General features: G+C 34.2%; 1 protein-coding gene across 1 annotated transcript in view; it reads left to right on the top strand.

Annotated features, from left to right (window-relative positions):
- Positions 1-317: 317 nt before the first annotated feature.
- The window catches only part of LOC149175347 (E3 ubiquitin-protein ligase RSL1-like), a 146,387-nt gene continuing 123,888 nt past the window's right edge, over positions 318-22,816 (top strand). The window contains exons 1-2 of the mRNA XM_089421119.1: positions 318-432; positions 1,101-1,177. Coding sequence (XP_089277245.1) covers positions 352-432; positions 1,101-1,177 — 158 coding nt within the window. The 5' untranslated portion in view covers positions 318-351. The remainder of the gene's footprint in view (positions 433-1,100; positions 1,178-22,816) is intronic.

Genomic DNA, 22,816 nt, shown 5'->3' with positions numbered 1-22,816 from the left:
GTTGACGAGAATTTTGTTTACGAGAATTCCTCTAATCGGATAATTGGCCGCGAAACCGGTAAAATCAGAATGCTTACAGAGCTTGAGATAACTAAGGCGGTGAGATCGATACAATATTATATTTTCAGAGGATAAGTGCTGCAGATTTAAAGAATTGATATAAAAAATTGACACGACGACTGAAAATGGACTCCGTCACCACCGTATTACTTTCGTGGTACCAGAGACAAATAGAAAAATATTTCCTTGGCCCTTCTGGTCGCGTGACCAGACTCCGGAATGTTAGCCACAGTCCTATGCGAATAAATAACAGGTTTCTTGAACATAAGTTCCATTAATTCAACAATCTTTATGCAAAAGGAAAAAGGAAGACCGTTCGTTTGCGCACAGAAATTGAAGTTCGGGGCTGAATTAGTGCCGCCGATTTATAAGGTAGCTGCTTCACACAGCGTTCTGTACGAGCTTTTATTTTCTGTGAACGCTAAATAGAAGCAAGATTAAATATATTTTTGTCAAAATATTTTACTTCAGACGGCCTTTAAAATTAGTGGGATTACCCGTTCTCTTAAGCACGAACGGGCACTCAATGGCCACATCATTGCTCTTTCGTGGCATATTAAAGGATTTTGTTTAGCAGCTTCACAAATTCTTGATTTCTCCTTTCCTCTTTCATTATTACACTGCTGGAAAACTTTGTCTGTTTTCATCAGTAATTCTAGAAGTCTTAATTTTAAATTGCCATTATTTTCGCCTATTTATATTACAGAAGATGCAGGTCTGAGCTTTTCCTAATAGAATTTTAGGAAAATTACAGATGTATCATATTGATGAAATTGTTGATCTACCTTATATAGTCCGTGACAATTTAAATTTAACTCCGGTTTTTTCTTTTTTTAATATGTAGTTTTTCCTCTCTCGGATCTTTTGGTTCTGTTCCATGGATATTGTATCAGTAACAGGGGAATAGTCATGTAAATGTAACTACTTTTATCATTAATAAAAGTCAGTAGGTTTTTTTACTCAAAAAAAAAAAGAAAAAACCTGTAGAAAGTTAGAAACGCTTCGATCCAATCGTAGCTTAAGGATCTTGTTTCTGTCAGATTTGCAGCTACTTACTGTTCGCCGTTCGGAAGTTTACAAAGCTACTGGAAAGAGTTTCCGTTGCGCCGTTTTCCCTGTAAGTTTGAATCTCTTTCTTTCCTTCACCTCCTCTGTAATTTGGTTTCCGTTGGACTTGAACATGCAATATGTTGTTCAAATGCAAAAGCAAGATTGATATAATACTGCATAGTTTGATTCAGTCGTTTCTGTTGTTTTTCCCATTCAAGCCCATTGTTAACATGTTATGCTTGTAACTCCGTACATTTTCAGTAAAATCACGTTAGTCTTACAATAAAAATTAATTGACCAATCGTAATTTAGCAATCCCTGGTAAACAAGCGGCACGGTAGCAGGGTTATATATGAGCACAGTACTTATATTCCGCCACACTTTTATTTCCTTGTGACTTCGGTGATGCTAGGTCGTCCGGTGAGCCGTAGTCTAACTAGTCGAGGAATTGCTCGGAAATTTATGGAAATTCTGGTTATATTTAGAAAAAATTTGACAAATATTTTTTCCTTGTGACTTTGGTGATCCTAGGTCGTGCAGTGAGCCGTAATCTAACTAGTCGGAGGAATTGCTCGGAAAGTTATGGAAATTCTGGTTATATTTAGAAAAAATTTGACAAATATTTTTGTAAATCTAAGTTATAGTTGTTAAACTTCGAAATTTTAGGTGTCCTAAAACTTTTTTATGGCACTGAATCCATTTCCGCCATAAAAACAAGATTCAAACACTGCCTTTACAAGATTTTTTGAAATCTTTTTCCCTGGATTCAGACCACTTTTGACCATCTAAACAATTCCTCAGCCTCTTTAGAAGAATCGCTTTGGTAACAGCTATTTCCTTGTGGCAACGGCAATCTTAGGAGGTCTGATGAGAGCTATCTGGGGTAATAACTTTGGACTGGTTTAGTAAGTTGGGTTTTATCTTTTTCATGCAGGGTTTCTGGAATTGGTTTTGAAGTGACAAAGAAAGTCGAGGAAATTTATTTGTTTATTTACCATTAATTAATTAATTAGTTTATCTTAAATTTTAAGAAGAATCTGAGAAGAAAAAGGATAAATAATCACATAATTGAAAATTTGATTAACATTATAAATAATCAGATAATTGAAAATTTGATTAGCATCATTAAAAGCTAAAATGTTTAAATGCTTTAGTTAGTGAAAGAGCTCTGTGTTTCGTTTTGTTCTCAAACCATTTAGTTAGTGAAAGAGCCCTGTGTTTCGTTTTGTCCTCAGACCATTTTTTTAATGATGTCCTTCTTCCTGTGTTGTGAAGGGGAATGAGTATGCATATAAGATTTTGGTTATAATTTGGTATTCCTCTTAGTTAGTGAAACTCTTCACAGCAGAGATAAAGGGAAAAAACTTTGTATTTCTTTGTATTCTTGTTTTGCATTATTTTCTGAATTTTTTTTAATGGCATCCCTTTTTATGTGGCGTCCTTCTTCTGTGATGTGCCCACCGAAGCGAAATGATTTTCGTATATAAAATTTTCAATTAACAAGATAAAATGATTGTTAATTTTTTTTATTAATTTAATTTTATAATAAAATGATAATTTTTTAAAAAATAAATTTATATATATAGTTAATTGATTTTATATATATAAATTTTGGAATGAACTTAATTTTAATTTTAATATTAAAAATAAATAAATAAATATTTATTTAAAATCATATATTAATTTAATTTTAAAAATAATAATTTAGAATTTAAATTTTATATAAATTTAAAATATTATATAAATTTATTAATATAATTAAGAAAAAACAACCCATTATTTCTTTAACCATAAAAATCCTTTAACCATAAAAATCAGCATACTTATTAAATTTTTCTAGAACAACTATATAACTACAACCTGGAAACCATCAACAACCTACCTCATTTGATGACATAATGCATCTCTCAGTTAACTAATAGTTTCCTTGTGAAGTAGTAAGCTTTCCATCGATTCCAACCTGGATGTTAACATTTACTACCTTAATTTAATAATGATACTAATGAAATAATAGAGTAAATATTTTCCGTTTCAAATTCAACCGAAGATCATCGTTAACCCTCAAAAAGAGCTAGAGTGAACCACCAAAATATGTATTCTATTACCTTTGATCTTTTTGGATATGGCATGTTCTCCCGAGTCCCAACTACCTCATATATTTCGTGGGTCACCATCAATTAGTGGCCCATCAATACGTTTATTGACCTGTTATACCTAATTATTTATAGTTTGTTATATGCATTGATACTTATCTTATGTTGTGAATCTCATCCATATCATATGCAAAGAAATATTTGAATGGGTCTTTTTTCCTTGAATTACTATATAAACTTGTTTTATGTGGTTATTTTTATATTTAGTTTTTTAAATTTTATTTAACGGTTTGTAATAAGATTAAAATGTTTATTATTTAATAATTTCATTTATATTATTAGTTTTTTAAATTTTATTTAACGGTTTGTAATAAGATTAAAATGTTTATTATTTGATAATTTCATTTATGTTATTAAAATAATAATATAAAATAAAGTATTTTTGTTTATGTTATTAAAAATTAATATAAAGTAAAGTATTTTTATTTAAATTTTTGCTTATTTTTATTATCAATTTATTTTATAAAAAATAAGTTTAATATTTTATTTTTATTTTTTTTATTATATTGATATATAAAAGAATATTTATTCTGATTTATATTATTTATTAATTTATTTTTTTTCAAATTTATTAACCAAAATTTTATAATATTTTTTATTATTATTTTAAAATTTATTTATTTTATTTATAGAAAAATAAAATAAAATCAAACATATTTGACATATAATCTTTTTAGAAAAAAACACACATGAGCAAAAATATATAATTGAATTATTTCAAACATTAAATCAAATTTGGACCTATATTTTGATTGTCTAATAAATTTAAAAATTTAAAACAATATTTCAAACTAATATATCAAATTTCAACCCATATAAATGATTTATACAATAAATCTAAAATAACACCTATAAGCTTCCCATCTATATCTAAAACAACACCTATGAAATTCACATTTATTTATTCAAATAGAATATTTGATGTCCAATAATAAAGTAAGCTACAACTATTTTGTAAAATAATTATAACTTGAATTTCCAAACATTTAAATCTAAAATAATATATATAACCTTCACATCTATATCTAAAACAACACTCATGAGATTCACATTTATTGAAATAGAATATTTAATGTAATAGTAAAATAAGCTTATTCAAATGGAATATATAATGTAATAATAAAATAAGCTACAAATTTTTTCCTCCTCTTCCATATTTTCCTCTCTTTACTCCTTTGTGCGATGTGGGAGAGGTGTATGGTTATCCTATGTGCTCTTATGGGATGTGTTTGGCGTTATGATATGCTTGGTATAATATTACGGTGTTGTTTGTTTTTTTAAATATATAAATTATTATAAATTAAAGTAAAAATATTATTAATTATATATTTTATTAATATTTAAGAGTAATTTAATTCTTGATGGTTATATTATAAAGTATTATGTACATTATGTAATTTAAGATTTAATTTTTTTGGTAAATATTTTCATTCATATATATATTATTTTTGTTTAATATTAATTTTTATTATTATTATTTTGAATTTATTAAATTAGTTTTTTGAAATAAAATTTTCTTAATTTTTTTATAATTTTAGTAAGTTAATTTATATTTTCTCATAAAATCATTACATTATATTATTATCACCAATGAGTATAGTATACCAAACTACATTTACTACTTTCCTAAGTATAGTATACCAAACTATATTTACTACTTTTCTAGTATCATATTCTGGGATTCATCAGGGATTTCTCCTTTTCCCACTTCTTTTGTAGATGCCAATCCATCATGTTGAATAATTAGGATCATCTATAGATGAATTGTGGTATTATTTCTTTGAGATGGTTCTAATGCCATGTTGGTCATTTCCTTATCATTATATGATTAATCTGACTTGTGGATGCATTTTCTCCCACTCATTAGAGAAGCCATAATTATTGTTGAGACTCTTTCCTTTTCATTTTAAGGATGACTCTCCTCCACTGAATGTTTAGATAATGCCCCTTGGGCTTCACTAGGTCTGGAGGAGTTGATTTGGCAGTAAATGTTGTCTGTTTCTGAGGGTTGTTCGCTGCGGCTAATATTTCACCATTCAATAATTACATAGAAATTCATCAACCGTATAACATATTAGTACATCAAGATTATAATAATAAAGACCACACAAAGAGGACATAGAATTACCTTGGGAAAACCCTTAAAGTAAAAATCATAGCAACCTTTTTCAATAGAGAATTCTTTAGTTCAATGGAGACACATATTCTAAGTCACTAGGTCAAATTTGGTCTGATGTCCATTTTCCTAGTCAAGTCCATCAAGCCCACACATATACTTTGTTATGTCTCTTCACTGCTTCAAAGATGCTATTCATAAGTGCGCTTCACATTCCTTAGGGATGACCTTTGTTCAGTCTCAAAAACATGCCATATGTTGCCTCAAAGATACACTTGCTTCTAGCCACAAATATATGAATTATTTGCCTCAAACCATATAAATATATCACATGAGATGGGAGCTTTAGATACCATAAATACAACTTACAGACTACCACAAATGAAAGCTATATATTGTCACAAATGCGAGACATATAGTGCCATATATTTGAGTCTTTCACCACCACAAACGCGATCATTTTTATGCCACATATGCGAGACTCTTATTCCCTCATATAGAAACTATAGATGCAACAGATGTGAGCCATTAGTTGCCACGTATGTGAGTTATAGATTCCATATATGTGAACCATTAGTTGCCACAAATGCGAGCTACAAATGGCATAGATGTGAGCCATTTGTTGCCTAAGAAGGTGCGGGCTATAGATGCCATAGATGCGAGCCATTAGTTGCCACAGATGTGAGCTACAAATGCTACATATGTGAGCTGTTTGTTTCCTCAGAGTCTAATGCCAAAGTTTCCTCAGAATATGCAAGCTACAGATGGCTTTTAGGTGGAGAAATTTGCCCTTTATATAGATTTTTCTTAGAACAAATGGATGTGTCCCTTGCTGAAGTTGACTTGCGCATTTAGGAACTCGGCTTTAACTCATGGAGTTGACTAGAACATTCAAGAAGGCCAAATTGATGAGGAGGAGACTAATCTTACATTTTGGAGCAAAATTTTGATTTAAAAAATTTAAATCTCTTATTTTTGAAAGTCACAATAGGACTTTGACTCAAACTAATATTTCTTTTGACTCTTATCATTTAAAATATTGTTTACAAATTCATAATGACTAAAACACGTATTATGAAGACCAACTATAGTTACAAAAATTAACACTCCATCTTAACTAGGGAGGTATTCATAATGACTCTCTGTATGTTCTCATGTTGACATAATTTCTCTATGAAAAGGTTAAAATAAATCATCATCAACATCTCTAACATCACCACCATCAACATCATCAACATCTACTAGTGGCCATATCTGGGGTGGTACCAAAACCATGCCAATATATTCAACATATCAAGACTCACTCCTTCAAAATGATTAGTCCTCACATCCCATGGCCTCTTCCTAGGCCAAAATGTTGAGACCATCAACTAGCAAGCACTCACACTCTTCCTGGATAGCACTCTAGGTCAAGACTTCACTCAATCCTTCTTGGTTGGTGATCAATTGTAGATGTTGAAAGGACCTCACTGCACCCTACCTGGTGTGTGATTAGGGTCCAGAATCTCACTCCACACTACGTGGTCTGTGATTAGGGTACAGAACCTCACTCCGCTATTCATGGTGTGTGATTATGGTCCAAGATTTCACTCCACCATACTTGGTGTGTGATTAGGGTCTTCCTCTGAGAGTCACTCACTCAACCCTACATGTTGAGCACTTTGGGCCTTTTGGACCCATTCTCCCTACCAGGAGAATTTCCATCCATGGTGCAAACATGTCTGTATTACCTCTCAATGAGAGGGATAATGTTCATGAACCCCAACATGTCTTTGAAGTATAAAAACTTCTCTTTGGGTAATGGCTTCATCAAAGCATCAAATTCCTACTCATTGGTGGAGATATACTTGAGCCTTATTTCTCTCATGTGCATCGTGTTGTGGATGTTGTGGTACTTGATCTCATGGTGCCTTGACCTATAATCTTGTTGTCACCTACACCTGATCAACCAATCATGCAAGATACAATCATATTTCTTTCCTTTCATGTTGCAAAATATTCAACTTTTGGTTGTAACAAATTTTTACCCCCATCGCATCAATGATATGCAAAATTCCTATGTTTTCAACACTCCTTCCCTTGCAACTGAACCCATTGTGCCATGACCAACCATACCATGTTGGTACATATTGATATATATTCCTTAGCTCAACCGTAAACTGTTTTTGTCCCTTTTCTTGGTTCATCAATAGATCCTACCATAGAACTCTTTATTTACTCGCATTTGTTATAGGCACTATCAACTACCTAGTCAAGATCCTTCATTTGAAGCCGAGTAAGGGTTCTTGGAGAAGATTTGACTTCTCCCTCTAGAGAAAACCTTCTGATTAACACACTTCTTGACATATATTCTCTTTTAATATTGTCAACAAATCATGTAGGATAAATCACCAATTTGTGTGCGCCAATTTAGAGGAACCTATACAAAGCCTTGTTTCTACTTACATGTGTATGACTTCTTCATGTACCTCACCATATTGAGGTAGTACACTTATTATTTCATTAAATAAGACAATTTTTGCATTCATCATATCAAAATTCAAAAATACAATAAAATTTCAACATAAGTTTACTTGACAAGATGTTCATTCATAGCCTTTTCCCTCTCATTGAGATAATCCTTAGCTTTGTATTTTATGCCATCTAGCAATACTTTTATCTTGAAATAAATCAAAAGGAATTTTGCTCACTCTGAGTCTAGATCTTGTCCATTACAATATATCTCAACACAAAGAATCTCTTTGTGACAACTTTGCTTTGTTCTTCCATGTTGCTGCCAAGGCTTTGGAATCCTTCATTATGTACCTACAATCCTCACTAGGAGGCCATGGAAGAAAAATTATAATCAAGCAAAGAATTCAAGGAAAAGAGACTCTCTAACAATAACAGTAATAAAGAAGAGAGATATAAAGGTACTTATCTTTTGAGAAGAATATCAACTCTCTCTTGATATTTAAACTCCTTTCATCTATTTTACATTTTATCCGTGTCATTATTCTAAAGCCAATTCTTCCTTGCATAGGCTAGGGTTTGTTGGGAAAAATACTTGGGGGGGGGGGGTGTGAATCAATATTTTAAAAGTCACTTAAGCCTTTCAATTTTACACTATTATAAAATAACTTATATCCAGTTAACTAACTTTTCATATATTTCATCATCTGTTCTACTTTAACCAGTGTGTCATTACTTCATTTTCCTTTAATTGAACAGTAACCATGAGTAGTAAGTAAAAAATAAATCACCACACATAAGAAATACATCAAGACATGAGGATACCAAGATTTTTAGGTGGAAACCCAGTGTGGGATAAAACCATCGTTGTCGTTGTCTTTGTCTTCATGTTTTATTATAAATGAAAAAATCTTACAATCTTGTACTAGCGCAGACTCATACCAACATGCAGGCACCCACCTGTAAAAGGATACAACCTTTTCTCATTCTCTAGCACCCACTCCAAGGGATCTTCAACCCCTTGATCTCTTTTATTGGCACCCACCTGAAGGGAACTCCAACTCCTTGATTAGATTTATCATCTACCACTGGAAGGAAGCTATGAATCCTTCACTAGAGGCTCCAACCCTCAGCAACTCTATGGATCAAGTTTCATAATATTTCATACTAGATCCACCTGACTCACAACATCAAACCTGTAGGCCACTTTTCATCATATTTTCATACTACACCCACTACCATCATTTAAGCCCAATACCAAATAAAAATTCTAAAACAAATCACTGTATCAAATCACTCAATCACTAAACCAATTAAATCATCAAAGCAACCACTGAATCTTAATCAATCAATAAAACTAGATCAAACTAAACCAAGATAGATCATATCAATGCACAACTATTCATCAATAAGCCAAACACTATTACCCATCACAGAAACCAACTACTACTACTACAATATCTGATCAACCATATGTCAAAATATACATGCTATTGTTTTGAGTCATACCCACATATGTACGTGCTTCTCCTTAAGAGGACCTGCGTACAAATCTTAAAATACTGAACAATTGAGTCTAAATCATTGTCACACTAAATCAATCACTGAATCACATACTGAACCCATCACAGATTACTGAACCAGATACATATCATCACACAATAGCATCATCTCTAGTCAACGTATCATTCCATAAACAATTCAACCCAACTGAAACTGTCAAACATAGATTATCATAAGAGAGACTTCATCAACAAACAATAGAAAACATAACATAACTAATCAAACATAATTAAAAACTCATATTTCAAAACCCTAGTAGATGTACGTGACTCTTATAAAGAACTTCTGCATATCCACACACTTATCGTTCACCACACATACATACATATTTTTCCATACTACAGAATATATACACAAATTGTCAGAATAAGATCTGTGTATGTAAGCAACTTCTCAATGGAAAGCCAATGTACATATTTGTAATCACTGAATAATACCCTTGCTGCATAACCCAACATCTTTCAAACCCAAACCTTGGCATACAAATTGTTATAAACACACATCATAATATCAGTATCACATATATATCAAACCCTAAATATATTTTCCAATATGTGGTTATTTCAGATCTATTAGATCTTATCCATCTCCATGCTCCCTAGTGCACATCTATTTCATATCAATTTATTCAAAAATAATCCATCACATGCACCCTTAACACTTTGATCTCCATCTCCTTATACAACTTATGCCTTAGCCAATACCTTAGGCGAATCCTTTAGTAATGTTGATGGTATTCTTTGACGGGATCAAATATCCATTGTTGCACTGATTACTATGGGTCAATACCATGGCAAATACCCTTGGTATTTGTTGTACCTTTAAAGATAATTCTAGGTCAGGAATTATGAAAGAGCATCTATAATGTTTTGTTGGTTTTTAAAGTTTTTGGATGACCAAAGCTCTAAACTGTTTACACAGCTAAAATTTCTTAATTACTTATGATCTATTAGAAGGGCTGATTATTCACCTCAAACAGTAATCTAGCTTTGATTATATATGTAAGGTTCAAACTTTAGAAAACTATATGATTTGTTAAACATCAAACAAATTATTTAACCATTCATATACAATGGATGTGTATAAAATACATTTACAACCAAACAATATATGTTTGAAACTTAAGGGAAGATGACAATTTAGTGATGTAGAGTTAAATCAAACAGACAACAAATTATTTAACCATTCATATACAATGGATGTGTCTAAAATACATATACAACCAAACAATATATGTTTGAAACTTAAGGGAAGATGACAATTTAGTGATGTAGAGTTAAATCAAACAGACATTTTAAGTAACTAATCTCTATAAAGAACTATAAATTCATAGGGGTTTTCAGATAAATTGAAACTCAATACTATCATGCCCAGAATTCCCACAAAATTCAAGCATATGCAGATTAAAACATAGTGAAAATATAATAAAAAATAAGAACTTACAAGGAAACAAGATGTTTTGAAATGAATCCATAATGCTTTTATTATTTCAGAAATAACTTTGAAGGATACAAGTCTGCTCAAAAGTCAATCACAATGGTTCAACCATTTTTAAGTCTCTTTTCTAAGTATTTATAAAAACCTTTACATCTTAAATCAGACTTCAAACAAAATATATTTACAAAATAATATACGTTTAAAGACACAAATATTCTTAGATATAGAGGGAAAACATAGGAAAATCTACTGAAAATTTGTTGCATTGTTGAGGCTATGTAGGAGTCTAGTGATAACTATTTCTACTTTGCTGGAAATGTTGTTCCTTTAGTTGTACTTCACTCGATCAATTCCAGAAACTGGTCCTACCTTTCTTCACTTGGCATAGAAAATATAACCATATTTCTGAATCTTTCATCCACCTTGGTGTAAGTGTCAAAAGTTGGTTTATTTACAAAAAGGTGGTGGACCTCATGCTGGATATTTAAATCAAATTGTATTCCCTGTATGAATGCTTCCCCACTGATAATTCCTTTAAATTTTGTAAACTTGGAAGCATCAACATCTATGTTGCACATTTTTCTTGGTAGTTTTCAAATGGTACCAATTGGCCATTAGAATTCCTGAGAGTAGGCAAGCCTTTTTCCTGCAATAATGTAAATTTTCTGTTGAATCTTCTGAATTGCAACTCAAGATCTTTGCATTTATTTTCCAACTATATCATCAAATTCTTTTTTGTCAAGATCCTCTTAACCTCTGTGACTATTGTTGTTTTGTCTAGAATGTTCAAGTCTTCTAATTCCTCCTTGGTTTTGGAACTTAGCAGCTTGATGATCTTTTGTGCTTTTGTTGGCTTGTCCTCCAAAATTACCTTTGTATTTTCTATTGTTTCCTTACCTCCGTGCACAATTTCTTCCTGTTCAAAAGTAATCTGTATTGAAGGCCACATGTCTATGTTGGCATTTATATTCTACAAAATATTGTTCTTAGCCTCTGCTAACTTTTGAATGACAAAGGACTGGTCTTCATATTTTTGTACCTGCTGCATGAGTTTGTAGTTTTTCTAGAGTTCTGACAAATATGCATTATTAGTTTTAAGTTTATTCTCTTCCATTTTAGCCAATTTTGTTGACAATTTTTCTTTTTTCTAGCTGAACTGCTGATAATTCATCCAGAGCTCTGGTAAGCTCTTCTGTAGATTCTGAAACTATATTCCTTACTAAAGTTTCTGACACTGTACCTGTTCCTATAGATGCTCCTATTCCTTCCCAATGTTCTTTTTCTTTTAATAGTTCTTCCATGCCCTGCTCCATCTTTTGTATCTGTGCATTTTTCTCAACCACTATAGTAAAAAACAGTTCTAACTCCATTTCTATATTGGCAACCTCTTTATCTTGAGGATGTTCTATGGAGGGTAGCTTTAGTTTCTTCCTCAATGCTTGAATGTTTTCTTCCTTTTTTTTTATGAGCTCTTCTACTGCTTTGATATCCTTAGGATCATGTCCTAGCTTTATGATCAAATATTCCAGGATTTGATTCTATTATCCTTAGAAAATGATGACATATTTCCAAACTTTAACTGAGAATTCATGTTATTCAAAGATAACTCTAATTTGGAAACAATAATTGCTGAACTATAGAGTGATGAAAAGATTAGCTCCCCTATTTGTTTATGTAAATTGATTTGATCGTTTTCATGTATTTTCTTGGTATCAGTTGAAAAATTGGAGGCCTTATAGTCTTCATTACTCCTAGGGGCTGGAACTAAAGGTTTCATGAAGGCCATCTAGAACTATCATTTTTCTGAATTAAATGCAAAAAGTAGTCTATATTGAGTCTTAGTTGTTTGCTTCCAAAACTCAGAGTAGGTGGAAGCCTTCAAAGCTTCATTCTTTAATTTTATTTCCCTGTATCTTGAAAAGATACTCTGCTAAGTAGAAACCTATGAATTAGATGATAATGGAGATTGGATTGTTGCTTCTACAGTATGTGATTGTACTGTTTATTCTACTTGAGTAGAAGGAATGATAGGGGTCCGTGATAAAATCATTGTGGATGGCTGCTCTATGTCCCCTTCATCTGGAGTTTCATCTTGAACAGTGATCACTTGAGGATTGACTTGAATCACTTGAGGATTGACTTGAGAATCTGAATTCTGAGTATTATTATGGTCTTTGGTCTTTTTCCTTTTGAAAACAAGAAATTGTGCAACTTTAAAGTCAGTTGGGGACATGTCTTATCTATCCCTTTTGAATCTATTTTATTAGAAATAGGTTTCTACATGGATGACTGACTCAATAGTCATTCTTCAACTTCTTGTAAAGTACGTTTTGTCCATTCTTCCTAATTGGCATATTGTTCAATCTCAGGCCTTGATGTGTGTGCATAGGTAGTAATTTTTTGTTCCAATCTGAGCTTGGAAATGATGCCCTTAGGATCATAAGACCAAGAAAAATTGAGTCTTAATTGCATTTGACTCAATATTGCATCTATTTCCTTTGCTACAGCTCTAGTGTTGATGATGTAGGGCCCTATATGAGCTTTAATTTGAATTGTGCTTTCTTCTTGTAAGTGACAAAACACACATACATTCACAATTAACATTTCCCTAGAGTATTCCAATGCAAAGATCCTAACAGGTACAAAAATCGACAACCTGTAAGGAGGCAATTCTAATCCATAAACTCTAATTTCAATGTAGTTCTGGTATAAATACAGGTCTCCAACTCTGGCTTACTCTCACAAGTGTAAAAAATTATTTATCTCTGGTGAAATCCTTGGGATTACATCACTGCTTAGCAAACATAGAGAGGTATATAAACATTTATCAACATAACTAGTATAAGAATACTCCTCTGAGTTATTTCTAACCAGAGAATTCTAGTGAATGATTGACCAGGGGTTACCTTTGTTATCTGTCTTCTGTAAAGGGAATTTAAATTTGTCTGACTGATAAAGTAGCATAAGGTAAACTAGGACTGATTGATACTTAAATAAACTTTCTACTTTGAAATTGACAAACTGGTAATGGATGAGTTGGCCACAAACTAATTGTAATTGAAAAGGATGGGGGGTTGTTTACCAACTGCAAAAGCATATAAAAATCCTAACACTATCTCTTCTACCAACTGATCATTAGGGTACCCAAGCAATCGGGTTACCATAGAAATCACTTTCCTGGACATTTCAGGGAAAATTGAAGTTGGATACGGGGGACTGGTCCTGGGTTATTCAACATTTTCGAGAAGAAAATACTAAAAAATTTAGGTTCTATGAGGGAATGTTAGTTTGTTATATAGTTACATTAAAATTTCAACAGAAAAAGGGCGATGAGAGGCCTGATATTCAATTTGTAGGGCTTTGCAGATGCTTTCAAGGGAAATGGAGAAAATGACTTCATTGTTCTGGGAAATGAGTGCTCTTTGACTCAGCAAATATCTAAGGTGGCACCAGACAAAGAACTCAGGAAGGAAGTGAGTCTGGGGGAAAACAAATTGTGGGAGAAAGGATTCCTAGATACTTAATTCATCACTTGTATCCGGGTACTTTCTTTTTTTTTGAGTTATGGAGCTCGTAGAGGTCAAATTCAGAAAGGGTTTCTGCAATTTTGTAAAGGGTATCTATTAAGGGAGCCTTATCAAAATATGGTATTGGGGGAATGAGGGGTTTTGACTATGTGGTCTTCCCTTTTCCTTTGTTGTTTGAAATTTTGGAAAATGAAAAATGGGAATAGAAGGAAAATTCTAGATAAGAGAAAGTTGGATTGAAGAAAGATGGAAGTTAGTTGAAGTTCGCTTTTCTCCTATGGGATCAATGGCGAGAAAAAGGAAAATAATTAATGGCATCAAAATATTTTATATCGGTTGAATCGGTTTGATAACGTCAAGATAATGTCTGTGGAGTGGAGAGGTTTTATTAGCAAACAGATATACAACGAGAATTTATGAGATAACATTCATAATAGATTTGGTTACATATTTTGAACATTAACGGATATATTACGTGGACAAGGAGTGATGTAGAGACAAGTGGCAGAAGCAGAGAAGTGAGGGGTAATGGTTGTATGGTAAGGAAGGAGTGGTGAAGGGGAAGACACATGGTAGGAGGTGCGTGACAGATGGATGAGTTGTTGGTGGGAGATTAGAGGTGGTATTTCAAGGGGGGTGGTGCAAGTAGTAAGTGGTATTGGGAGGTGACCCCCGAAATGGCCCAAAACCTCCCACGTCATCATTGGTAGTTTCAGGAGAAACTACTTTTTGGGACCCCCCCGTCATGTTAACTGTTTGGAGCGTGGGGGGGGGGGGGGTGTAGAAATGCCTTATCCGTCATAGATCTGGGTGGAATATATTGACGTTGTTGACTTTAGTGTGGTGTTTATTTGCAACCGACAAAATAAATTTGTTGTATCATATATTTATCAAAATACTTAATAAGCATAATAACCAAGGTTTAAAACTGAAAAATTAACATTTTCAAATTTTGAAAGCGACGATCCAATTTGCTTGCTAGTTTTATCTTTCTAGGGATTCATTTGATATTTTTGTCATTTTTTCTCATATTCAATTTTTTTATCCCTTTTTATTTTTCATTTTCATTTTCTTTATGTATTTTATATATACAGTTTTTTTTATTCTTTCTTTTCTTTTTTACATGTAAACGTAAAATACAAAGTAAAGTTACAACAATATTCATAATACGACAGTGAAGAAACTATACGTGACTTTTCTTCACCATACCTGCATATGTATATGGCTTAGACACACGTATACTTTCCTAAACTTCACCTTTATCATATTTTTGTCTCTGAACTAATATTCCTTTGTCCATCTCACTTGTAGCATCTACATAACCATCATGTTGAAATATTTATCAAGTAGGTTTCCATCAAGGACAACACATTAGTCATAATGCCAATAATCTCCCCCTTTGGACTTGATGGAAACCACTTTGGTGTTTGGTCACCACCTGTTGGAAATACTGAGGGGGGGGGGGTGAATCATTGTTTCTTATTAATTGTTCCTTTTATCACCAAGACATATATATATGGAACACAGAAATGGATAGCTGAAATAATTGCTTTTATTAACTCAAACAGTGCAATGAAATAAATGCAATATATAACTGGTTGTAATCAGTTGCCAAGCACCAACTTGGACTTTTGTGAGGCTCCAACCTCCAGAACACCAACTTTGCTCTTCCAAGGCAATAGTTCTGCACTTAGGAGCACCGACTCCCAACGATTCTAGTCCTTTTAGTTTTGAGGCTTCAACCCCATGGGCTCCAACTGAAACCTGGTATAAATTGTTTTGTTGTAGTTATCTTCTCCCAAACATGTTGAGCTTATGCTTCACTCCTGTCCTCCTGCTTCTCATGTCTCTCCTACCTCTGCTTCCTCCACTTGCACTTCAGCTTCCTCTCACACTCATTATTCACGCCACTTACTTGTTTTTCCTGCCTTATGTATCCCTGATACCTCTGACAGTTCGTTTTCGCTTCCCATTGCCTCTTTGGCTTCCTCCTCGGTCGCTGTAGTTTTTTTCCTGCCTCACTTGATCCTTCGACTTCCCTCCTCGACCCTTGTGGCTTCCTCTATGCTAGCTTTCCATTCAACCCCTTGGCTTTTTGGTCACTGTGTGTTCAAAACTGTAACAGAGCCCCGTTTTTTAATGATAACAGGCATACACAAAGACAATTTTGTTTAACGGATGTGCCACATCCCAATCGCAATCGCAATCGACTTGATTCAACCTACTAAACTATCATCTAGGCCTCTTGAACTATCGGGAGTGCTATTATAGGCTTTTGGTATAAAACCCAACACAATACAAATGTTTAAATACACAGGAAATATATGAAAAACCACAAGTGAAGCGCTAAGGGCGGACTTCAAAAAAATATTACTCCCACATCTATACTACATCGCCTTTGCAGTGAAATCACAATCGACAGTCGAAGCATGTTGCACCATCGCTTTATAACTTGCAATGGTCACTTCCGACATGGTAGACGCGATATAGCATTAATTCAATTATAATGTTGCATCGGGTCCGTAACATTCATTGCAATAAATGCTTGCTCTTGGAGGAGGTCTGATGCGATATCGCTGATTGCAATGGGCCGCTTAGCATTTTATAACTCCCACTCCCGAATTGTCGATATGATATACGTCAGCAATCGCAAAATGCAAAGGTTCAGGTCTATACCTTAATGTAGACCATTGCCTTATAGCGATGCGATAATATGTGCCATACCCGATAGGACTCAACACTCCTGTGCATAAAATTTCAAGTCCGCTTTCCCGAATCGGCTAAGTGTTTTAGCATGATTTCTCTATGTAAAAGGCATTCGGTGATAAACAAGTAAATACACAGGGGTGATGTTATATGGGTTCTATGGACCTGATAGCGCTAAAAATACCACCTCCGATATTGTATTTACAATACACCCAAGTCTTCCACCTCCGACAGGGTATTCTGCGCATACTTATATAAACTCTGCCTTTTCTGCTCCGATAGTGTATTTGCATATATGTATGGTTTTTTCCCGCCGATAGTGTTAAATGCATATATATGGGTTTTGGCCTCCAATAGTGTTAAATCCATATATATATATATATATATATATATATATATATATGGGTTTATGCCTCCAATAGTGTTAATGCATCCTTTTCTCCTCCGATATCTCCTGATAGTGTAAATGCATCCATTGCTCCTCCATTGGCTCTCGATGGTGTAATTGCATCCATTGCTCCTCCAATGGATCCTGATAGTGTAATTGCATGCATATATGTGATTTCTGCTCCTGATAGTGTATATGCAATCCATATGCTCTTCGATGGCTCCGATGGCTCTGTCTGCTTCCTCCAATGGCTCTATCTGCTTCCTTCGATGGCCCTGTTTGCTTCCTCTAGTTCCTCGAATATTGCCATATTGACATCAATGATAATTTGTGTCCAACAATCTCCCTCTTTGTTATTGATGGCAATATTCTTCTGCTCTCCCCCTTTGACATCAATGGCAAAGGAATGCATACGGACTCCCCCTATCGAACTGCTCCCCCTGTCCTGCTACATCAAAATGAATGAACTTGAGTGATGCTAAAGAGATAACCCCCATCTTTTGACACAGATGTTCAAATGCCTCTCTAGGAAGAGGTTTTGTGAAAATATCAGCTATTTGCTCCTTAGTACTGATATATTCCAAGACAATGTTTTGTTTAGCTACTTGTTCACGAAGGAAATGATACTTGATTGGTATGTGTTTGGTCCTTGAGTGCATCACTGGATTTTTGTTGAGACTGATAGCACTTGTGTTGTCACAATATATGGTAATCGGTTGATCTGTACCTATGTTGACATCTTTTAGAGCTTCCTTCATCCATAGTATTTGAGTACAACAGTCTGCTGTAGCTATATACTCGGCTTCACCTATGGATAATGATATGGATGACTATTTTTTGCTGAGCCAGGATACTAAACAGTCTCCTAGGAAGAATGCATTTCCACTAGTACTTTTCTGATCATCTACACTTCCGACCCAATCAGCATCAGTGTATGCAGTTACAGTTAGTGTTGAGCTCTTAGGGTACCAAAGACCGAAATCAGAAGTTCCTTTCAGATATCTTAGAATTCTTTTTACAGCTAACAAATGGGATTGTTTAGGGGCATATGAAACTTTCCCACCATTCCTACTGCCTGCATTATGTCGGGTCTTGTAGCAATTAAGTACAGAAGGGCTCCAATTATTGACCTGTAATGAGTTACATCTATTGGAGGGGAGTCATCATATCTGCTCAATTTGCTTTTTTTGGTCATAGGTGTGCTCATGGGTGCACAGTATTCCATTCCATATCATTTAAGCATGTATTTTAGATATTTGGCTTGAGATATACACAATCCTACTATGGTTTGAGATACTTGAAGTCCAAGGAAGTGAGATGACTCTCCTATCATTGACATCTCAAACTCTTTTGACATGTTTTGAGAAAATTCATGGCTCATTTCATCATTATTGCTAGCAAAAATCAGATCATCAACATAAACAAGAGTAACTACTAACTTACCCTCATCTGTCTTTATGTATAGATTACCTCCAGCCACTCCCTTTTTGAAGCCTTGTTGTTGTAGATAGTGATCCAATCTTGCATACCAAGCTCTAAGAGCTTGTTTCAACCCATATAAGGCCTTATTCAACTTACAGACTAAGTCCCTTCCTTCTGTTAGACCAAACCCTTCAGGTTGCTCCATGTAGACTTCTTCCTTGAGTTCCCCATTTAGAAATGCTGATTTTACGTCCATTTGATAAATTTTGAATCCTTTTGAGCAAGAAAATGCCAAGAACATCCTGATAGCTTCCATAAAAGCTACAAGTGCAAATTCTTCTTCAAAGTCAATTCCTTCAATTTGTGAATAGCCTTTGAAAACAAGCCTTGCCTTGTTTTTGATAATTTGTCGATCTTCATTCATTTTATTTTTGAATACCCACTTGGTTCCTATTATGTTTTGTCCTTTGGACGAGGTACCAGCTCCCATGTCTCATTCTTCTCAATTTGGGACATTTCTTCTTCAATGGCCTTTACCCAATGAGGATCCTCACTTGCTTGTGCAAATGTTTTCGGTTCTATCATGGATAGAAGATTAATAATGTTTCTCTTTGGTGAAATTATTGTCCTTCTTTGGGTTTGCATACCTTCATCTCTATTGCCAATAATCTACTCTTCTGGATGATATTTTTGGAGAAACTTCATCATTGAAGGGGTATGAGGTGGTTCTTTTTCCTCTTCTTCTTCTTCTTCCTGATCTATTTCTTCTTCTTTAGGTTCTTCTTCTTCAATGAGAAGATCATCTTCATGTTATTCAATTTCCTTTTCTGGAAGGTCTTCATCAATCTTTACATCAATGCTTTCCACTATTTTCTTTAGTAGAAAATTGTAGCACTTGTAGGCTTTGCTCCGTGTAGAGTATCCAAGGAATATCCCTTCATCAACCCGAGAATCAAACTTTCCTGGTGAAGCACCATTGATTTTTATGAAGCACTTGCTTCCAAAGATCTTGAAGTACTTTACTGAAGTAGGTCTTCCTTTCCATAATTCATAAGGAGTTTTTTCACAACTTGGTCTTAATTGAGTTCTATTCAAGGTATAGATAGATGTCCCGACTGCTTCTCTCCAGAATTTTGGTTACAAGTCTTCTGCTAATATCATTGTTCTTGCCATTTCTTGATCTGTCCGATTTCTTCTTTCAACTACCCCATTTTGCTGGGGTGTTCTGGCAGCAGATAATTCCCTTTTAATTCCATGAATATTACAGATCTCATTAAACTCTTTTGATGTGAATTCTCCCCCTATGTCTATTCTTAGGCACTTAATTTTCGAGTCTTTTTCATTTTCTACAAGAGCTTTTAGATTCTTAAAACACTCAAAAGTTTCAGATTTATATTTTATAATATATATCCACATCATTCTAGTATAGTCATCAAAAAATAAAACAAAGTATCTTTCTCCTTGGAGTGCCTGATTTCTAGTTGGTCCACACAAATCAGCATGGATGATCTCCAAGGGCTTTGATGTAGAGAGCTCCTTCGTCTTGTGGCTAGTTTTGGTTTGCTTTCCATGTTGACATGGACCACATACTCCTTGATTTGGTTTGAATAGCCTTGGGATGTCTCGTACAGCTCTAATCTTGCTGATATTGATTAGATTTTCAAAGCTTGTATGTCCAAGTCACTTGTGCCATAGCCAACTTTCATCTGTCTGACTCAAGTAGCATTTATTTTCTTGAATCTTGTTCAGAATGTAAATGTTTTATGGTGTTCTAACCCCTTTAGCCACAAGTTCCCCCGAGGAAGAGTTCCTTATTTCATAATCTTTGGTGCTAAAGACAACCTTATGTCCTTGATCACAGATTTGGCTGACACTTAGGAGGTTGTGTTTGAGCCCATCTACTAGCAGAGCATCTTGAGCTTTTCCTTTTCCATTGATAAGAGTAACAATTCCTTTTCCCTCAATTCTGCCAGATCCATTTCCAAAGGACACATTTCCTTCCTTTTTGCTCAATGAGACAAACTTCCTTTTGTCCTCTGTCATGTGTCTAGAGCACCCACTATCCACAAACCAATGATTTTCATTATTTTGAGCATATAGAGCCAGGCTACATTTATCCATGTTGGGTTTCTCACTACTCGATTTTCTTCCTTTGAGTGGGTAGTTTTGTTCAAAGTGTCCATTATTGTAGCATAATGAGAAAATCAGATCAAATTTGGTCAAGGGATCAAATGAATTGAAGGTTTTGATTTGTCCCTGCCTTTTTGGGGCATATGGTTTGATTATTTGATCCTTTAGCTTTAGTGTTTCACTTCTGTGAGCCATGCAATGTCTGGCTTGATGACCGAAATTTTTATAGTGAAAACAATGTCCAAGAAAGATAGTTTTGTACCTATTGTAGTAGCCACGGTTTGAGTCAATTTCCTTCCTTGGAATTACTCCCACTTCATTCTTTGGATTTGAGATGGGCCTTTGATGGAATACTGGTTTGTATTTGTTGTAGTATCCATGATTCGAATCCATATTCTTCTTTGGAGTTATTCTCTCTTCATTCTTTGAATCTGGAATGCACCTTTGATGACATATTTTTTCTTCTTTTGGGTTGCTGGAAAGTGCATCGGCATAGCTTTTCGCACTGTTCTTAGTGCTTGATGATTCTCCTTTATAGCCTATTCCAGACTTGTCATGTTGAGGTTTTTGACTTTTCAGGATAGTCTCAAGTATTTGAGAGCTTTTCCAACCCTTTTTGACTTGCTCCAATTCCTTCCTCAGAGATACTATTTCGGCTTCACGTTCTTCGCAAGTCTCTTCTTTTTATTTTAGCTTTGTTTCCAAGAGATCTTCTCTTCTTCTTGTTTCCTCATTTTCTACCTTGAGAGAAATGATTTTATTTTGTAATTTCTCAAGTATTTGAGAGCTTTTCCAACCCTTTTTGACTTGCTCCAATTCCTTCCTCAGAGATACTATTTCGGCTTCACGTTCTTCGCAAGTCTCTTCTTTTTATTTTAGCTTTGTTTCCAAGAGATCTTCTCTTCTTCTTGTTTCCTCATTTTCTACCTTGAGAGAAATGATTTTATTTTGTAATTTCTCATTTTCTTCAATGGCACTTATTAATAGTTCATCTACATTTCCTTCTAGCCTTGAGTCATCTTCATTTGTGAATGCCATGAATAATGTTTCTTGGCTTTCATCATGATGACTTTCCTCATTTGATTTCCTTTTGATGACTACAAATTCATCCTCATCAGACTCATCTTTCTTAGAGAAGAAGTTCTTTTTATTGGTATCTTTCTTTTTGTATACCCTTCTTTTAGAATTTCCTTCATCATCACTGTCATGTTTATGAGGACATTTTGTAGCATAATGACCTATTTTTCCACATTTGAAACAGATAAGAGGGTACTTACCTTTTAGCTTAGATCCTCTCTTCAACTTTCATACAAATTGAACCAATTCAGATTCCACATCGGAGTCATCACTACAGTCATTCCTTTCTTTCCCCTTCTTTGATTTTTAAGCCTTGAATGCTGCATCTTTGGAGCTTGGGCCACCTTTTGTCATCTCATAGGCAATGAGGTTTCCATGGAGTTCATCCATCTTGAGAGTATCTAGATCCTTTAATTCTTCTATGGTGCTTATTTTGGAGTCAAATCTGTCTGGAAGAGATCTTAATACCTTTTGAACAATGGTACTTTCTTCAATATTTTCATCCAATCCTTTAAGGGAGTTGACCACTTCAGCTACTCAAAGGAAGTATGATGAAATATCTTCTTCATCTTCCATCTTCAGACTTTCAAATTACCTTCTATGAGTCTTTGTATTCTTGACTTTTGAGTCTCCATCGTATAAGCCAACTAGCTTATCCCACATTTCTTTGGCAGAGTTACAATTCATGACTTTTGTGAACTCGGAATCAGTGATTCCACTAGTAATGGAGTTCAAG

Source organism: Pinus tabuliformis, chromosome 4_1 (assembly GCF_031772625.1).
Source record: "Pinus tabuliformis cultivar Carrire ecotype Pingquan chromosome 4_1, CPIR1, whole genome shotgun sequence".
Taxonomy (NCBI): Eukaryota; Viridiplantae; Streptophyta; class Pinopsida; order Pinales; family Pinaceae; genus Pinus; species Pinus tabuliformis.
Note: the sequence above shows the minus strand (reverse complement) of the source record. Positions and strands in the feature narration are given on the sequence as shown.